Source organism: Cylas formicarius, unplaced genomic scaffold, assembly GCF_029955315.1.
Source record: "Cylas formicarius isolate icCylForm1 unplaced genomic scaffold, icCylForm1.1 PGA_scaffold_3__17_contigs__length_32017465, whole genome shotgun sequence".
NCBI lineage: Eukaryota > Metazoa > Arthropoda > Insecta > Coleoptera > Brentidae > Cylas > Cylas formicarius.
This window is the reverse complement of record NW_026844326.1, coordinates 17,019,966-17,039,732: the sequence shown is the minus strand read 5'-3', so window position 1 is coordinate 17,039,732 and position 19,767 is coordinate 17,019,966. Positions and strand designations below refer to the sequence as shown.

Sequence of the window (19,767 nt, the reverse complement as noted above, 5' to 3'; positions counted from 1 at the left end):
CAAACTTCAAATGACGATAACAAGGTGACGCGATCCAAACGAAGTCTCAAATCAAATTTGCAACACGTACCGTCCATAAATTTTACGAATACCCACTCGCATTTGCTAGCGATTATGGTACATCAAATAAAAAGTAGCGAACACCATCTTATACTTTACACCACAACTATTTACATTTCCAGACGTAAAAACCACTACCTAATCGCTACCACATGTTGCTTTAGTTAATCTATTGCTGCAGTATACAGCATTTCGTTCAAGAAATGGCGTACGTGATAGCAACCAGATACACATTTCGAAATAGGACCCAAAATCGCTGTTTACTGTTTGATTTGGTCACAATGAATTATTGGGTTATATTTGTAGTCAGCTGCGACGTTTAAGGTTGTCCCTAAGTTGGGCGACCGTGAGCTTAATTAATGCCACAATTAACTCGTCCAATAAGCAATGTAAAGTTCAGTATTTTATATATATATATATATATATATATATATATATATATATATATATATATATATATATATATATATATATATATATATATATATATATATATATATATATATATATATATATAATATATATATAATTAATTATTGGAGACCAAAATTAGGTGTCAGGTGTCCCTTCTATTTGCAAAACCTGTGGTAACCAAAATCCACTGGGTCTTTACCTAAATCTTGAACCTGCCATACTACAAAAGCAGTTACAGCAATTTTTCCAAACGTTATGGATAGATCATCTTGCTCTTAACCTTCGTAGTCTGTCAACAAAACGAAATTTAAATTGCATATAATTATATAAATAGAATTGAAGTATTATATTTAATATGATATTAAAATGTATCTGCTACTAGAGGTTTGTGGAGGATCAGGTTATTATCATTACTGTCCCAAATTCGAAAAAAAGTGCAAAACAGATAAATAAATATTATGTCTCAAATCAAATTTGCAACACGTACCGTCCATAAATTTTACGAATACCCACTCGCATTTGCTAGCGATTATGGTACATCAAATAAAAAGTAGCGAACACCATCTTATACTTTACACCACAACTATTTACATTTCCAGACGTAAAAACCACTACCTAATCGCTACCACATGTTGCTTTAGTTAATCTATTGCTGCAGTATACAGCATTTCGTTCAAGAAATGGCGTACGTGATAGCAACCAGATACACATTTCGAAATAGGACCCAAAATCGCTGTTTACTGTTTGATTTGGTCACAATGAATTATTGGGTTATATTTGTAGTCAGCTGCGACGTTTAAGGTTGTCCCTAAGTTGGGCGACCGTGAGCTTAATTAATGCCACAATTAACTCGTCCAATAAGCAATGTAAAGTTCAGTATTTTATATATATATATATATATATATATATATATATATATATATATATATATATATATATATATATATATATATATATATATATATATATATATATATATATATATATATATATATATATATATATATATATAATATATATATAATTAATTATTGGAGACCAAAATTAGGTGTCAGGTGTCCCTTCTATTTGCAAAACCTGTGGTAACCAAAATCCACTGGGTCTTTACCTAAATCTTGAACCTGCCATACTACAAAAGCAGTTACAGCAATTTTTCCAAACGTTATGGATAGATCATCTTGCTCTTAACCTTCGTAGTCTGTCAACAAAACGAAATTTAAATTGCATATAATTATATAAATAGAATTGAAGTATTATATTTAATATGATATTAAAATGTATCTGCTACTAGAGGTTTGTGGAGGATCAGGTTATTATCATTACTGTCCCAAATTCGAAAAAAAGTGCAAAACAGATAAATAAATATTATGTGGCTGTGAATGGCTAATTACAGTTCATCAGTCAAGTTTTAGAAAGAGATGTAGTAAGCTTAAGCGATGGTTTGTTCAGATTTATCAGATGCTAGAAAGAAAATATTAAATTTTCTTGAGTTCAACAGCCAGGGGTACCAAAGGGGTCAGTTTTTGTTATTTTTTATTTATTAAAAAATTGGCCCATGAATTCTTCAAAATATAGTAACACAATATTTGCTCCTACTAAGGTCTAAAATAAAATTATACCATAATAATAATCTTATTCAAGCGGCAGTGCCTGTGGAAAGGTTTATATTATATTGAAGAGAATATGAAGTTTCAAAATCACTTCTCGCATATCTCGAAGCAGGGCTATATAGTTAGAAATGTGCATTAATATGAAGATGCGCTATTCCTTTGATCTGGAATAAAAATTATGTTGTGTTTTCGCGCTCGCGGTATTGTGAAACAATGCATTTCTTGTTTTTGCTATTTGTCGAACTGGTGTTTCACAACTTAAATTTGGGACGACCAGCGATAATCGTCACGCCGCTACAGAAAACTGGAAAGCTTCAAAAACGCTTGAATGTTCAACTCCTTAGATCATGAACTATAATCCAATTTTTTTGGTTCAGGATATACTCATACTACTTTTCTTACTACTTAATATACTGCTATAGTTTCTTTTTATTGAAATTTATATATAATGCTTTAGTTGTTTTTAGGTTCAGAAGTTTTTATGTATTTATCAAGATTCAACGGAGCTGTAACCGGCGCTCCATTGCACCATAGCTTCGTCCACCTTAAAAAATAAATACTATTACTAAATATTACTATACTATTGTTAATCAGATTTGTGTGGCATCATCGCAGCGTTGATCATCACTCCGAGGAGACAAGTCTGATCCATGGTACCAAGATCAAAACCAGGCTTTGTTTTGAACACTCGTCGCAAAATATCTCGCGTTGAACAGGAGGCGGCGGTATGGTTAGAAAAAAAATATATTTATTCAGGAGCCAATTTAAGTCTAAATAATTAAAAATATTAAATATTTTATATATTTTGTCTATAAAACATAAAACACAGACATGAATAAAATACAAAAATTTAAAGAATTTTGATATTACTGAAGAACCTAAATCCAAAAACGACTGAAGCATTATATTATTATAAAGGGTGATTCAATAAGGGTTTCCGTATTAAAATAATAAAAAAAACCCGGAAGAATATAAAAATATACAAACAATTTTGTTTGCCATTTTAGATTAGTGTATTACAATTAGATAAGAAAGATGATGTCATTCAAATGACCCCCGCGACTCATGTGGCATGACGTAATTCGTTTATTGAAATTTCCTATCACTTTTTGACACAATTCAGGTTCTATGCCGGCTATTTCGCGTCTAATCTCCTGTTTCGGCTCTGGAATAGTGTTTGGTTTATTTCTATACACTAGGCTTTTTAGATACCCCAAAAAAAAATCTAGGGGAGTAAGATCACATGATCACGGCGGCCAATTGATATCGCCGTTATGCGAGATAATCCGACCAGGAAACTTGCCCCGCAGCAATTGCATCGTTTCTCTGGATGTGTGACAAGTGGTTCCATCCTGTTTGAACGACAAATATTCAATGTCCATACCTTCCAACTGCTCAGAAAAAATCAGAGATTATATATATATATATATATATATATATATATATATATATATATATATATATATATATATATATATATATATATATATATATATATATATATATATATATATATATATATATATATATTTATATGTATGATGACACTATATTCCGGGATATCATCCGTTCGCTTGTTGAACTCCGACTGGAATCCTGCATCCGACAGGAATACTGCAGACGTTTCGCCAAAATCTCACTTGGCATCTTCAATGCTCGCGCTCCGAAAACACTTCGAACACGATGTATATAAAATCAGATCATGTTTCGATAGCGACACCATTAACCGTAATAGCGAAAAAAGGGCCAACCCCTTGTTCTCGTATCTATTCTGCAAACACGCGGCGCTGTTGATCTCGAGGTTTCAACTCCTGAGTTATTTGGACTTTATATGGGTTTAGATGCAAGTCTTTTGTTAAAATTCGCTGTGTGGTTGAATACGTAAGGCCCACTTGCTGCGATCGATGACGAATCGATGTGTTTGGATCTTCGGCTACACTTTTGCGAACAATGGCAACGACCTGCACGAGCACGTTGAGGGACTTTGAGGTTAGTTACAGATCCAGTTTGCTAAAATTTTTGAACTACATTCCAAATTATCCTCCCAGAAGGTCGATTCTGCGCACCGAAAAATTCACGTGTAGAGCCCGAAACGCATTTTTTCTTGATCGACCATTTTCATAATAGGCTGACACAATTTTTACACGTTGTTCAGTCGTATATTGCTCCATGACTAATTTTGTTTATGTTTTGAGGTTAGAAATCTCATATACAAAAACAAATACAGTGGCGTTTCAAAAATATTTCAGATTGTAATGTGGAAACTCTTATTGAATCATCCGTTAGTTAGTAACAAGATTGCTTTCGAAAAATCGTCCCTGGGCGGGGCAAGTTCGTAGCGCGTAGCCCGAAGCAGCTTTGTATTGTGAAAAGAAACCGCTTAGCAGTTTCTTGTTCTAGAGGGAGACATTGTTTTGCTATTGTGCTCCTGCGGACCACTAAGGAACTTTCGCAAAACGGATGTAAATATATTGTTCATATACCCTGTATTAGCGTCTTTCAATGTATCGCCGAATTTCAAAGTCACGACAAACCTTGATAGATATAAAAAATACTTAAGTAATAACGATTTCCAATGATATTATGTATGATAGACGAAACCTGAAACTCTCTCGATACAGTTTACTACACTGTTTAATAGTATATTATGCAACGAGTGCGGTAAACGGCATTTGACTCACGAGTTTATTTGACACCAGCGAATTTTTAATAAACGAGTGAGTTACCGAACATGTTGCATACTATACTTTTCCTACGACCGTTAGTTTTTGGGAAACAAAACTGACGTGGTAAAGTCACGCTTCCCGCACGCTAGATCGCTGTGTAATTAGGTATTTTACAGACGGGAGTAGAAAAACCAAATTATTCCATGTTTTATAGTTTTCCATTTACGACTTTTAGATTTTTTAGATCTTTTAGTTTTTTTAACCCATAATCGATATACTCTGTACATAATTGAAAATATCCGGAAATCGAGGTTATAGCCTTGAATCTTCCACGATTCCGGATCCAAGAATTTTTCCAAAATAGTAAATGGTAATATGGATTTTTTCAAATATTTGGAGCTACGTAATAGACGAAAACCGCAAATAAAAAAATTGTAGCTCTTGGTGCGGCCTATGACACTGTTTGAACCGATTAGCCATATTTTGTACGATTTTTTATTTGCGATTAATAATTTACCCTGGAAACATATAATTTTCTGGGTTTTTTAGATTTTTGTCTATAATTGTATATAAATAAATCCTGTATATAATCGAAAAAATGCCTGAAATAAATGTTATGGTGCGTTTGCTGGTTAAATGAGTTTGCCGATCGGGTGAATGGTTATGGAAAAAAGTACGTTTTTCTGGAAGCCAAAATAACCAAAAAAAAATTTCAAAAATGTTTCAATTTCCACTGTTTAAATGCGAGCAGGGACTTTTACTTCTCTGCTAAATTTGAAGTTGATATCTGCACGTAACGCAGGGAATATCGCGAACACCCTGTACAATAGGTGAAAACCTTAAATACAAAAGTTTTAGCCGTCTATACGGGCTATATCGCCATTTAACATCTGAGATAGTCTATTAGTTATTCCAATTTTCAATATTAAGAGGGTCTATTTTTCTTTTTTGAATAGGCGGCCCACTCTCGAAAAATTATCAAGAATAAAAGTTTACGAAGCCAAATCTTGTGCGTCTTTTCGTTCAAGAATTTTTTTGGTTGCATTAACGGTTTCGGAGAAATGATTGTTTTCTTAGACCCCTGTAAACGCGATTTTTATTTTTTTGTTAAATAATTCCCAAAATTTGACCCGTGTAGCTCAAACCATTCGGAAGTTATAGTCGAAAAACCCTGGAACAGAGAACGGAGAACGTACAGACAAACAAAAATTTTTTTGACGCTGATCATTTCTGTACTAAAGGCGGTCCTCTAGGACCCACCATTACCCAGATCTCGGGTTTAGTGAGCAGCGCGTATACTTTCGAAAAGAATGAATTTCATCGATTTTTCGAAAGTAACAAGTAAGAGAATGGTGTTCAATTATAATGGTATACATAGAAACTGCAACCCAAACCATAACTATCTGAGCTCCTAGGGTTGTTAAGGCACAAACTTAAAAAAAATAATGCAAAACACACTTACTAGCAAACACCCGTTGAATCTACTTTCGCACTTGTGTTCTATTTTACTATGCACGTGGAATTAAGCCGGGAAACAGTTTTCAACTTCGGAGGTCAACGTGCGCTGCTTTAAAATCGATAGCCGTGCGCCCAATTCCTCCCAAGTGCAATCCGAAAAGAGATAAGAATCACCTAGAGCGGGCTAAATGAGAAATAAGCTGCTCGTAAATAGTCTGGGATCCAATTTGTTGCCTCTATATATATATATATATATATATATATATATATATATATATATATATATATATATATATATATATATATATATATATATACCGCTTGGATCTGGGGATCTTAGCTTCTTTTCATTTTAAGAGGGAAAACCTGTTGACGCCATTATCGCATTTTCGGCCTGCAACTATAATTACATCTGAAGCTTTGCTGGGCTTGTACATTTTGATTTTGCACACTGCGCGATTCTAAAATTTATAAATTGTTAATGCTCCATATTTTTAACAATAACTTGCGAACATTGAAAAATACCTGAGAAACCTGAACTTTTCTTTCTAGTCGTAAAGTCGCAAAAATTTGTGCTTAGACTTTGCCTGGGAGGTTCCACTGCCTTTATTTCATGCAGAAATTCAAATACTTCCCGATTACAATTCACCCCTTTTGTTGTGACGCAAAACTCGTATCGTATCTTAGGCAATCAATATAAACTTAATTCAACAACTTTTTCATTCACTGATAAGGAGAATTATTATTAGAACTCCTTTTCCTCCTCCTTTTTACTAATATCATTATTACATAAGAGCACACCTAAACATTTTTAATACGCCACTGGGAGTATTTATTGATTTTCATTATCTACCTGAATTCCTCAATTTATATTGTTTCAGGGGTCAATTTTCTAATTACGCCTGTGAATGACCTTTAAGTTTGGTCCTACTGAACGGAATCTGCCGTTTTATTACTCCACACCAATTTAGAAATAGACTTTAGGGACCGCGACAAGGGTCAAATAATTACCGTACCAAAATCCAGTTTCAACACGCGCGTAATAACATTTTACATTGAATAATCCAATTTTCTCCGGATAAGCGAAATCAAAATCGAGTTCGTTCAATTAAAACTCTGATTTTGCGATCCGTCGCTTCGGACCACTACCCGCCTTTCCAGACAATGTCATAGGGGCAGGGCATCAAAGGATCCCAGATTGCCAATCAACATTGTTTGTTTACGTGGCGATGGAATATTCCGTTGTTTATCGAATATTCGCTGTGCGTTACTTGCGTCAATTAACTAACGTATTATCTATGGTTTGGTGCAAGAATTATAACGCTGGATGAGTTAAAATAATATACATATAGTAGTTTGGAGTCTTTGATAATTAAACAGAATTTCTACTGTGACTGAAGATGCAATATTATGTCTTTGTACACATAATCGCTAATTTTTATGCAAATAATAATTCTGTATGTCTGTCCTTGTTTTGAAAGTTGAAAGAATAAAAACATAAAAATATATATATTATATATATATAATAATATAAATATTTAACACAAATAATAGGAAATAATTATGACCTATTGCACAATTATAACAGAAATTCTTCTGGATAAGATTTTTTCATTTACAAATGTTTCTGAGGAAGCTGTCTAATATTATTGTAAATATTAAGACAAAAGCTTTTGTAGCAGACAAGTTACTCTTATTACTCTCGGATGTCCTTCTATAATTTCCTATATTACTTATTTAGTTCACTGCTGCGTTCAAGAAGCGTATTTTACCAAAAGCTGGGAGCTTGCAAACTTTATCCCCTTACCCAAAACTAACAATAATCCATCTCAATATTACCGGTACTCTCAAAAGATCTAGAGGAAGTAATGGAATATCAAATTTTTAAATATCTAATTAGATTATTTTGGATTTAGAATAGGTTACAGATGCGGCTTTGACTGATATTATGGACGACGCAGAAAAAGCACGAGATAACTACATTTCTAGTTATGCTTGATTAGCCTTTGACATGAAGACTAGTATTGTCATTTTTGACCGACAGGTATCAGAGGGTCGTTTACGATGATTGGTTTTCAGATCTAATTAATGTTAGAGTAGCAGTCCCTCAAGAAAGTATTCACGACCCCCTTCTTTATAGTAAATATATTATTTTCGTAGATTCTCTTAAGCATTATAAGTCTCATTTATACTGACTTGGACAACCTCTTAAAAAATTGTGATAGACACAGATTGCGTCTTCAAATGAACCCGCCCAAATCTGTAGCCCTGTTATTCTGTCATGACAACCTTCAACGGAACGTACAAAACTCAGATTGGGGAATAGTAGTAGTGGGCAATCTGATTGAAGAATTCATGCAAAAAATCAGGTCTTGGTATTCATGTGAATTTAAAATTTAAAGAATACATCCCTTTATGTATAAAGAGAGCATTTCCAGTGTTAAAATCTCTTCTGTGTGGAACTTATATGGACATACAGGAATCACTTCTGAGTTCTGTTAACATTAAGGATTCACAAAGTTCAAAATTCTTGTATAACGCAAATATTCGGAATTCGGTGGAGGCAAAGAGTTTCCTACAAGCTTGTTTATATATTTATAGACAACATTTGTTCACTATACCTGTTCACAAAAAAGAATTTTCCCTATCAGATTGCGTTTATAATTAATAAATATAAAATAAATGATTATATCCAATCTATTAGTTCATTCATAAGACACATGAAATGTAAATTTTTCACACCTCGATAATTACACACTGTTAACATTTTGCATTTTGCTTAAATAAAGAAACATCTTTTTTTTCTCCTTTCCTGTAGCCTGTTATTCTTCTATACCGTTCTCTACATAAGGAAAACTTAAATTATTGCATTTAAGGTGAATATGGAATGTTGTAAAATGTATTATTTCTGAAACGCATTATTTAACAGATATTTTTTTAATTCTTTTTTAAAGTTCCTAACATACGTCAGCTATCTGACGTAATATTTATTATTAATTGCTTCGAGTCATTATATTTACGTTGCTTTTTTATGTTATGAATGTAAATTTAAAACAAATTAAAAGTTGCCAACAACGTAAGCAAAACTCAGAAATTTAGTAAAACCTGCGTAAAATGTGATACTTTCTAGATTTATCTTCGTTGGGCCGCCTTTCCACGATTCTCCATCCTTTTATTTTTCCTTGCAGTATAGGTTGCAAAAAGTGGTACTTATCCCTTATTACATGTTCCAACTAATGAAGTTTTTGTTTTTTTACTGAAATAATGACCTGTTTATCTTCAGTATTATACGGTTAATCCATAGCTCTAATGTCTCCAGCCTTCAGTCATTTCCAGAGTCTGACCTGATCTTAAGATCTAAGCTAAGATCGCTGCTGCAAAACACCCATTTCAGTTTCATAAATGTTGCCAGTCTCATTCTGTTTTACTTTTTACAGAGAGAGTTGGTCTTATTTACTATAATACCTCATTTCATTATTTTCTATGAGTAAAACGTTGACGATAGTACGCACCTTTTAACGATATCTACCGCCGCCTTATGACTAAAGTAAAGATTTCACAGGTATCTGGATTCCTTCTTCTAAGGAGCTGAATAAGAAGTTCGTGTCGTACCCTATCGAAAGTTTGGTTGTAATTAATAAAGCATATATAATGTGCTGTGTAGAAAGCTTCTCTTGAACGCAAGCCCTCTCGAAAGCCGAACTGAGTATCACTTGTTCGAAAATGTTTTATACAATAAAAATATAATGATAGAACATAACAATACAGTGATAACACACATTAATGGGTAAAATATTCGTTCAATGTCCAAAAACAGTTTTCTAGAAGGAAAATTTTTGTTTAGATTAAAAAAATTATGGTTGCTTAGCTCTAGTTTTCTTAAAACCTCTAAAACTGGTATTCATAACATTTTTTTCTATAAATTCTAGCCAATTTTTTTTTAATCGAGAAACAGTTTTTTTTACATGTATATTATATAAGAAATATTTTAGACCGCCTGAACAGTGGCTTATATTTAGCAATTCACCATAGAACTTGCTTTGGCCTTTTGAAAGCAAATATCGCATGAGCTCAATTTAACCAAAGGAGAATACCATGAAGTAGTCTCAAATACATGTGTGTATAGTAGAAATTTATCATGCATTATTTCTTTAAAACAGTTTTCAAATTTTTTATTAGGTAGCAGTAGCTATTGTGGAAACAGAGGTAACCAAAGATCAGAAAGCATAAGAAGCAGGAGTGGATGACTAGCAAGATTTTGTATTTGATGGAAGTTCGGAGGCAATATAAGATCCGATCAGATCAAACTATGTATACGAAAAATTTAATGAGAGATCGGGGTTAAGATTAGAAGAGCAAAAGCACAGTAGATGGAAGAACGCTGCGATGAAGTTGAAGCTTTACAGAACAAAGGGGATTCGTTTGATTTAAATAAAAAAGTCAAAGAAATATCGCACGTATATCGGAAACAGCATAAATGTAGAATACGAAATGAGAAAAACATCGGAAAAGCAGCTGTCGAGAATATGGAAGAATCCCAAGCCACCCAGGGCCTATCTGACCTGAGGTCGTCTATGCAGTTAAAACTGCAAAAATGGATAAAACGCTAGGTCCAGATGACATTAACATCGAGGCCTTAAAGTTATTCAATCGTGTTTATGACACAGGTCACGTCCCTTTAGAAGACTTCGAATGTCGTAAAATGTCAAGATCAGCGCTTAATTAGTTTAATGACTCATCTTCTGAGTCCTCTACACCAGAATATGCAAAAATTTAGAAGATTTGTGTGAGGAAACGCAGTTCGGGTTTAAAAGTGGCTTTGGTACAAGACAGCACCGTATGAGCACCTTAGCCTGGATCAATGGAAGGATGTGCACCTACTATTTGTCGATTATAAAGACGCATTCGACAATGCCAGACATCATGTACTCCAGAAATTGCCCCGTAATGATGATGATAAAAATATTTGGGTAATCCAAAAACTGTATTTGAATCAAACAGCTCGAATCAGATTGGAGGGAGAGTCTGTACAGAGTAGTTTAAAATACTCAAGGGCGATCGCCAAGAATGCATCCTGTCACTTATATTGTTTAACTTTAATGAGGAAAGCATAGCGTTATGCCGGTGACACTCATAATTGCTGATAACAGCGAAGATCTACAAATGAGATTGAATAAAATAGAGAGTGTTGGAAAAAGTAGAGGCTTGAATATAAACATCTTGAAAATTAAACATATGATCATTAGTAGACAGCCAGTAAAGAAATCAACTATATATATTAATAACGAAGCAGGTGAAATCATTCAAATATCTTGGAATTGATTTAAACGATGCATGGTATCCACAACAATGCCGAATCCGACAGGGGAGACAAGCATTTATTAAGTTCAAACCCTTCATCCGTAATCAGTCGCTTTCGTTTAAGATGCGTTATAGAATGGTGCATGGTGTTAAGTATGGTCGATATTACTTTATTGCATGGAAACTCGAACCCTAAAACCATCGTCAATCAATAGGCTAGAGGCATTCGAAACGTGATCACTAAAGAGAATGCTTCGAATTTCATGGGTGGATCGTGTTAGCAATGAGGAAGTTTTCGGGAAAGCTGTCGTAGAAAGAGAGCATTTTGAACTAATTAAAACACGTGAAATTAGCTACCTCGGCCACATACTCAGGAAAAATCGAGGGCAGGAGAGGTGTCGCTCGTAAGCAGATTTCCAGGTTGCGAAATGGAAAACATTGGACAGGTATAAATAACACTGGTGAGCTTTGTCACGCTGCTATCAGTAAAACATTGTCTTTGAATAGTCGCCAACACACTACCTGTAGGGCATGTTAAGAAGAAAAAGAGCAGTAGCTATGCAGCTTTGGAGAAAGTAACTGGCATTGAGTTTCCCAAGATAAGACTTCGTCGAGTTCCGCTCCTAACAGTTTAGCGTGCTATTTTATTTCAATGATTTTCCCGCCCGACCAGACATTCACAGAAAGGTTTTTTTTTGTTTGAGTACTATACTTTTAGGACATTCAAAAAAGTACATTTGTGTTAATCGAGTCATGTAACTGTGTAACTGCTGAATTAATTCTGTCTTCAAAAGTTTAACAAACATACAAACAAAAATAATAACTAATACATGTAAAACTAGCAGTCAAAATCACTGGATTTATTTAAAAACCGGCGACATTTAAATTCGCTGCAACGTTTTCATCGCAGCGACGATTAGATTTGGCCTCGCATTAAAACAATAATAAAAAGTACCGCATCGTAGATTACCATAAATCGATTTACTTGAAATTACCGTGAGCGAATAGACGCGTTTTTGCAGAACCGTCTGTCTTTCGCGGGGTAAAACTGTTTCCTCTATTTCTAAATTGGCGTTTTCCTCTAACGGCGGCGATTTACACAGAAGGCTAATTAAGGCCGATAACTAAATAAATTACTATTGCGGACTGGTCGTCGCCTCTATGCACCACCGTTCGATTACTTTTTCGTTGACGTCAAACGTATTATACGAAGGGCACGTATACGTCGCTTTCTTCTCGCGCGATAATTTCCCCTGATGATTTTCCCGGAAATTAATGGTTTATTTTTACATTTCGACCGCCCCTTTTTAGCAATTCGTCACGCCGGTCGTTTACGCATCGGCCCGCAAATCGATTTCTGGTGGAAATTTATTTATTTTTAATTATCTGAGAACTCTTAAAGAGTCGGATCAGTATTATGAGGTACTCCTGACCCACGTTCCATAAAAATGCAAATTCCAAATGAATAAATAAATAGATTTTTTTTCTGCTTTGCTTGTCAGAAATCAAGCAAATGTTGATTTGTTGTTCAATGATTTTTTTCTTAATATTTTAACACCCTATCTTTGAAGTTATGAGATTTACCATACACGTTTCATCGAACGTAATGAATGAGGGGTAAACCGTAGAGGTAAGGGTGTAATTCCTTTATTTATTTATAATTCTTTGGAATTCCTCGTAATTCCTTCTGAATTCCCTCATACTGTACACCAGCATTCCTAGCAGTTAGTACGCAGTCTAATGACAAATTGATAGCATTGCAACCGTTAAAGCATATCCGCCCTATAGAGCAAAACTGACCAAAACTAACCAAACCTCAAAATTTGCAATTTAAAAATTTTTCGTTCAACAACATATTAAAACTTTCTCTATAAGGAAAATGTCGCCGTAATATCAAAATTTATGGTTATAATAAATCATAAAATTAGACAAAAAGTGGAAACAAACCGTTATTTCAAAAAATCTGCTCTCTTGTAAAATTAGGACGTTTTCCGTAGTGAAAACTTTTGATTTTTGAGGTAATATTAATAATCATTTGCAAAATGCGAAAAAATAGTGAACGCACAATGCCAGAAAAGTTATTTCACTTATTGGCTCTCCCGCTTTCTCGGTTGGATTCAAACTTAACATATTCGTAATTTGAAATTCGACCTCTCTGAACTAGGAGCAAAAGTACTATTAAAATGACTTGTTCATTTTTTTGAGAAAAAAAATTAACAAATCATTTTAAAAAAAAATTTGATAAAATAATAGATAACTAAGTAGTTAAATAATAAAGATATTGTAAATTATTTGGTGATATGTATAAAAAACCTGAACAAGATATTCGTAAGTTACGTGGGTATGGATTAGATAACTTTCCAAAATTTCCAAAATTTTATATATTTTTATAAAAATGTTAGTATAATATACAATATCTATCTCGAAGTATTCCAATCAAATCCACTGGAAAATTAAATTTTATCGAGTAAAATAAGGACGTATTTTTAAAATAATGGAATTTAACTATCCCGAATGGTCTAATGTCTGAACTAAACAACGGCCAATTATGTGCTATGGCAATTTTTCGAAGAAAATTCCACAGGCTACTGTAATTCTATTGACTAATCATTTGGATTCCTTCTGCGTCAGTTGCTGATAAATAAAACTTGCTGACGTTTTGCTAATCATCCTGTTGGCTTCTAAAACAGTTAAGCTCTATGGAAGTTTAAGATAAAGATGTTTTCAGCGAACAACAATCATCAATGTATATTAACAATAAAATCATCAATCAATATCAACAATAAAATAAAGGGTTTTTAATTTTTAAAAGTTAATTTCCGTCCATGAAAAACTGGGCATTATGTATACTTCAAAGCTATATAACTTACATCTTTATTTAAAAAGTAAAATACTTTGTATTGAACTTTTTGTAGTCAGTCCCTGAACTTTTCATTTTTATATTTACTAATAATAATTCACGTTAAATTAAGATTTCTATCTCCCGACAAAAGCATCCGTTTTTCAGACTACACCACAACCTATATAACGTTGATGTTAACTTGGTTAACTGTATATTATATAATATGAAAAAAAAATAACACACGAAATCGATGACAACTCAGTGGACACCTTTTGAATTTTCTTGAATCTTGGAAAATCAGTAATATTGAACATTGAACAGGTAACGAGAAAATGTTTAATTTCTTAGACTAGTTTCCTAATTTGATTTGAGATTTTTTAAATGTAGGGAAGGTTCAACTTTAAATTGTACCCAGTATAACAGTTAAATTAAACAGAACTTGTCTTCTTCCCAGAGTTAGTACATACATAAACAAAAAAAACATCTACAATCATTACCACCAACTGATTTTTAATTCTGAATAATAGTTAAAGTGACTTGTTGGGTCACACAAGCGAGCGAAGTAAATCCATTGCATACGAAAAAGTAGCGCTCGTGTTGTCAATTTCGGGGTAGGTAAGAAACATACATATTTTAATATCCATATATTTAATTCATATGTTTTGCATATGATACGAATAGAATTTCCGTAAGGGCAATTGCGAAGTGAAACAAGCTTAACAAAATGTTAGCTACAGAATACTTAAATTTGATAAGTATTTCTGGAATTTATTTTCCATAGGAAATTTTGGATTTTAAAAATGTATAAAAAAACCACCACCAAAATCTGGTTTCACATTATGCTACCCTAGTATCTAAAGATATTTCTTTGCCCCATTACACCATTTTTTTTAAATCGAATTTTTTACTGACCATTTCATACATTATTAAGTATGAAAAAACCTTTATCTGTCCTTGTTTTGGAAGTATAAAGGAATATAGCTTTCAGAGCATAAATTCACATGATTTAATTTTAACTTATTGTTACTAGTAATAATGATCTAAAATTTACGCGGTCTTTTGATTTAGTAAGTACGTCATACATACCTTTTCAAAGAATCTTCCAATTTTAAATCATCGCCTTCAATGCGACTGTATAAATAAGTCAACTTACACTTTAAATAAATCACAAGTTCCGGGTGACTTAAAATATTAGAAAGTTTCATTCACTTTTCAACCAAACGCGAGCTGAATTGCAATCAACTTAACCGAAACTTGAGAAAACGGTGCCGGACATCAGCTGATTCGAAAGAAAACTGTAGTTACCGGCATTAATTGTTATCTCGGGCGATTCTCGTTTGTTTGAAAGGCGAGGCTTTACCGGTTACCTTTGTTTTTTGCCACCCAGCGGGAGACGGAGACATGTTGCAGTCAAACAACCAAGTGCAAGGACCGGTTTTCTCGTTTTGAACAAAAGGTGAATGCGCAAGACTTGTTTGAGCCAGACTTGTCGTTTCGCTCGAATGTGATATTTGCATGTCAATTTTCGATTGCCATTTATCAATTCATATGCAATATTTATAATAACAAACCCAAAAACTAACCAAAGTTAATAGGATATTTTTCTTGCGCTGTATTTCTGGTTGCCGCTATAACAGGCTGAATAAAAGTTTTAAAATAAAATAAAAATAAAATAAATTATAAATTGTATTTTTATTTGAACTTATACCTTCAGATTTTGTACACTCATATTTATAAAAGTATATATTCTTCTGTTTTTTTCTGTGCTTGTTGAGTCCTACTAGTCGTTTTTATTTATTAAGTCTAGTTTAGGAAGGTGGTATTACTGAGTATTCAACAACTTGTTTTGAATACTTTCAATTTTCAATATGGCCGTTTAAAGTTGCAATTTAACCGCATGTTTCTTTTGCCGGTTCTCTTTAAAAAAAAATTGATCAGTTATTCTTTATTATAATGTCATATTAAGCCTAAGAAACTTGGCAATTGGATAAACATAAACGTCAATGATGTCAGGTGATAACGCGAATGAAATTCGTTCTGAACTTAACTCTCCAGCAATAACTAGTAAAACAAGTACAATTAAAATTTCCCAGCAACGGAATGAAGCTGATTGCAATGCAAGTAACGCATCAGATGTTCGTGAAAATGTTAAGCTGTCCAATGCCTACAAGGGAGCCGTAATAAATGGCAACCAGAATGCATCAGATAGAGGCATTTTTGTTGAGCAAACATTAAACAGCACAACTTTATTAGATGATGCAATAACAAATGTTCAGGAAATTGCATCCGAAGCGATAGGAGAAGGCAAAATTATTAAGGAGTCTGCTGTCATTGTTAACAAAGAATCTGATTCGTTGCGAAGTCTTCATGTGTATGATGACTCTGAAGACAGCAATAGTGATAGCTGCATAGATGAGCAAGGGAATACTGATAAAGTCAATGGCGAGCAAAATTGGCGACAACCTGTTGAAGTGGACACAAGCGATACTGAGAGTGATTCCTCCACTGACTATTCTTTAGATGAGAACACATCAGATGATGATGCAAGGTATGTTCCCCCTTCTATAATATTTGGTTTAGTGCTAATGCAAATATTTAGTTCCAAGGAATCAGTTATAATTCAAACTCCCAAAAGCATTGTGAGAAGCAATAAAAACATGGACATTCCTGATGAGGATTTGCTGCCACCAGTTCCAGATTTTTCTCAGTTAAATATCAACCTGCTGGAAAATGATTTTATGTTAATTGGTCAAGTTGTAGGAATCGTGAACAAATTGGGTATTAAATAAGACATTTTTTAGTGTTTTTATATGGGACAATAAAAATGTTGTAGTGACTATTGAGGCATTTCCCAATACGCCTGCTTTTGATGTGGAAACTTTTTTATTCATCAATCATGAATCCACCAAAAAGCCAATAGGGGAGATTTTTGATATACTGGGTCCTGTATCTGCTCCCATGTATACTGTTCGTTTTAACAGCTTAATGGATATTGAAAATCTTGGATTAAAACAAGGGGTGAAAATTTTTGCAGCTCCTAAAAGTCAGTATTCCAAATATGTGTTTGTCAGCCAGCTTATGAAGTAAGTACTCTTGTGTTTTATAATTTTAGTATTGCTTACATATTTATCCTATAGGCGAGCTATATAGATGTCAAGTTTTTTTTTGAAGAGGATGAGAAATTTTTCTTAAATTGTTTTCAAAGAGGAATGATCTTGAGTTGTTAGTAGGTAGTTTTTGTGAATTTTTATTTTTTTTCCATTGTCAGGTCACGAAAACATTTTCGATTATAATTTTGTTAGTCGCTTTTTCGCTTGTGTCGTTTTAAGCTTCAAGGTAGGTTGCTTTATGTAAAAAATTAATTAATATTTTTTAGGATGAAAGGTTCTGATGCATCCTGGCTTAATGATGAGGAACCACCACCAGAATTACTTGAGTTCTCAGATGATGAGCAAGAGATGCAAGCCCGTAAAAGTGCTAAACGAGCACATATTAAGAGGGCCCACAATGATAGTTTTACCCGTCATCAGCAATATGAAAAAGCTATGAATCAGTGCAATCTGCTTAATACAAAAGTCTCTAGGTTGGTGGACGCTCGACGAAATATTTTCAGGCAGAGTAGTCCATTTCGGGATATGGTGCAAGGATATCCTATTTCGCCCGTACCTAACACGATGAGGGTACTGGACTCAGTGTCCCACATACCTCCAGCTTTTGATCCATCTGTCCCACCTCCAGGATTTCCATTGTTACATTTTATAGGTGATTCAGCACCATGGGGACCACATTTAGAACAACGCCCAATGTAAGTCTTGTTTTTATATTGTATAACATATTCAAATAACAAAAGTAGGTAGATAAAGTGTTCTCTTTATTTAGAAGGTTCTATTAACTAAGCACCTTTCCATTTTTTCAGGCCAAACATGAATCCTCATAAGGATCACAGACATTTTCCAGGACCTTCATCCAAGGGGGTTTAACATGTTTTTTTTGTTTTCGTTTGTTAAATTATTTACTTTTTGTTATCAATTGCGGCTGCTAAGTTTCTAATTTCCATTATTTTTAAAGTTTTTGGTAGAGAGAGCCGCGATAGGGTTTTTGTAGAATTTGTACAATGTTTTTACTAGGTTAAGAATCGGTTGATGCTGTTACCTTGCAAATTGATCAAAAATTTTGAAATATACATTTATTTAGCATAAATGGTATTCTCTATAGCTTATTAATTATTGCGCTTATTTGTGTGCAATAGCAATAACAGGTGATACTATAAATCAACAGGTAGATTTGTTTAATAAATGTGAGAGGAATATTTAAAGGATATATTAATTCATTTAATTTTTTTAAATTTAATATGCAGCTGCTAGTAGCTTTTTTTGGTTCAATCGTCAGATTATTACAAATAATATATACATTTGTTGTGCTAAATGGAAATAAAATTTATACAGAATGGTGTCTAAGTCGCATCTGCTCAGTCGATGCTTCTCGGTTAACTTAGGTTAGAAACGAGTTTATCATCGTATGATTTGGGTTAGAATGGAATATTCTATTTCTCAAAAACTTATTTTTATGAGCCACAATCTTTTTGGCTCGGGAAAATCAGCCTTTGGTTTAGTTTGACATAATTTAGCATCCCAGAATTCTTTTACAAATATTCTTGATTAACTTACACATAAACCATGCCAGCTGCTATTTTATTGTTTTAGTTTCATTTTGTAGTAGATATTTTTAAATTTTCGCGGCATTGTGCGCGGACAGTCACATTACTTTGAAATTTGTTCCTTGCCACAGATAAACGGCTATAAGTTAGAATTTCACTTTAACTGCCCATTCCATCGTCGGCCGCTCGCCTATAAAGTGATTGAATGAAAATGACCGAATCAATCGCGATTGACACAACTCGACGCCTAATGCCTCACTCTTGAATAAATGCAATTTCATTTTCAAAAATACAGCCTACAATTTTAATTATTTTTAAAAAGGGAATTTGTAACAGTATGAAATCATTTTTATTATCCGCATTAATCAGACTTTTTAGATTATTGAACACTAATGCAGGCGATTATGAAATAATTGTGGATGATATAGAAATTAGAAATTGTTAATTTTCTTTTCAACGGTAAATATTTTAAGATATGTCAAAGCACATAGCCGTCGTTTTAGTTTTAACCGGACGCATAAACGCGATGTTGTTCTGATTATAGGTGATTAGAAATCATTTGTTACCGTGGTATTTACCGGTAGTTGAAAGAATTTGAAAGAACGACCGGAAAATGTCAATCAATTTTAGTATTTACGAATTGTGTAGAGGTTCTGTCGTTAGCATTGCTGCACTCGCTTCCCACAGAATCCTGTATAATCGTTCCAAAATACTCGGTTTCAATTGTGTGGATTTAATTTCTTAGTGAAAGTTTTAAAG

General features: G+C 33.5%; 1 protein-coding gene across 1 annotated transcript; it reads left to right on the top strand.

The window, feature by feature from the left end:
• The first annotated feature begins 16,184 nt into the window (after window positions 1-16,184).
• LOC132699373 (H/ACA ribonucleoprotein complex non-core subunit NAF1) lies at window positions 16,185-18,577 on the top strand. The gene is made up of 5 exons (XM_060666038.1): window positions 16,185-16,899; window positions 16,951-17,129; window positions 17,185-17,434; window positions 17,728-18,156; window positions 18,268-18,577. Exons 1-5 carry the CDS (start codon window positions 16,355-16,357, stop codon window positions 18,329-18,331), a joined length of 1,467 nt encoding a protein of 488 aa, XP_060522021.1. The 5' UTR covers window positions 16,185-16,354; the 3' UTR covers window positions 18,332-18,577.
• Window positions 18,578-19,767: the final 1,190 nt, after the last annotated feature.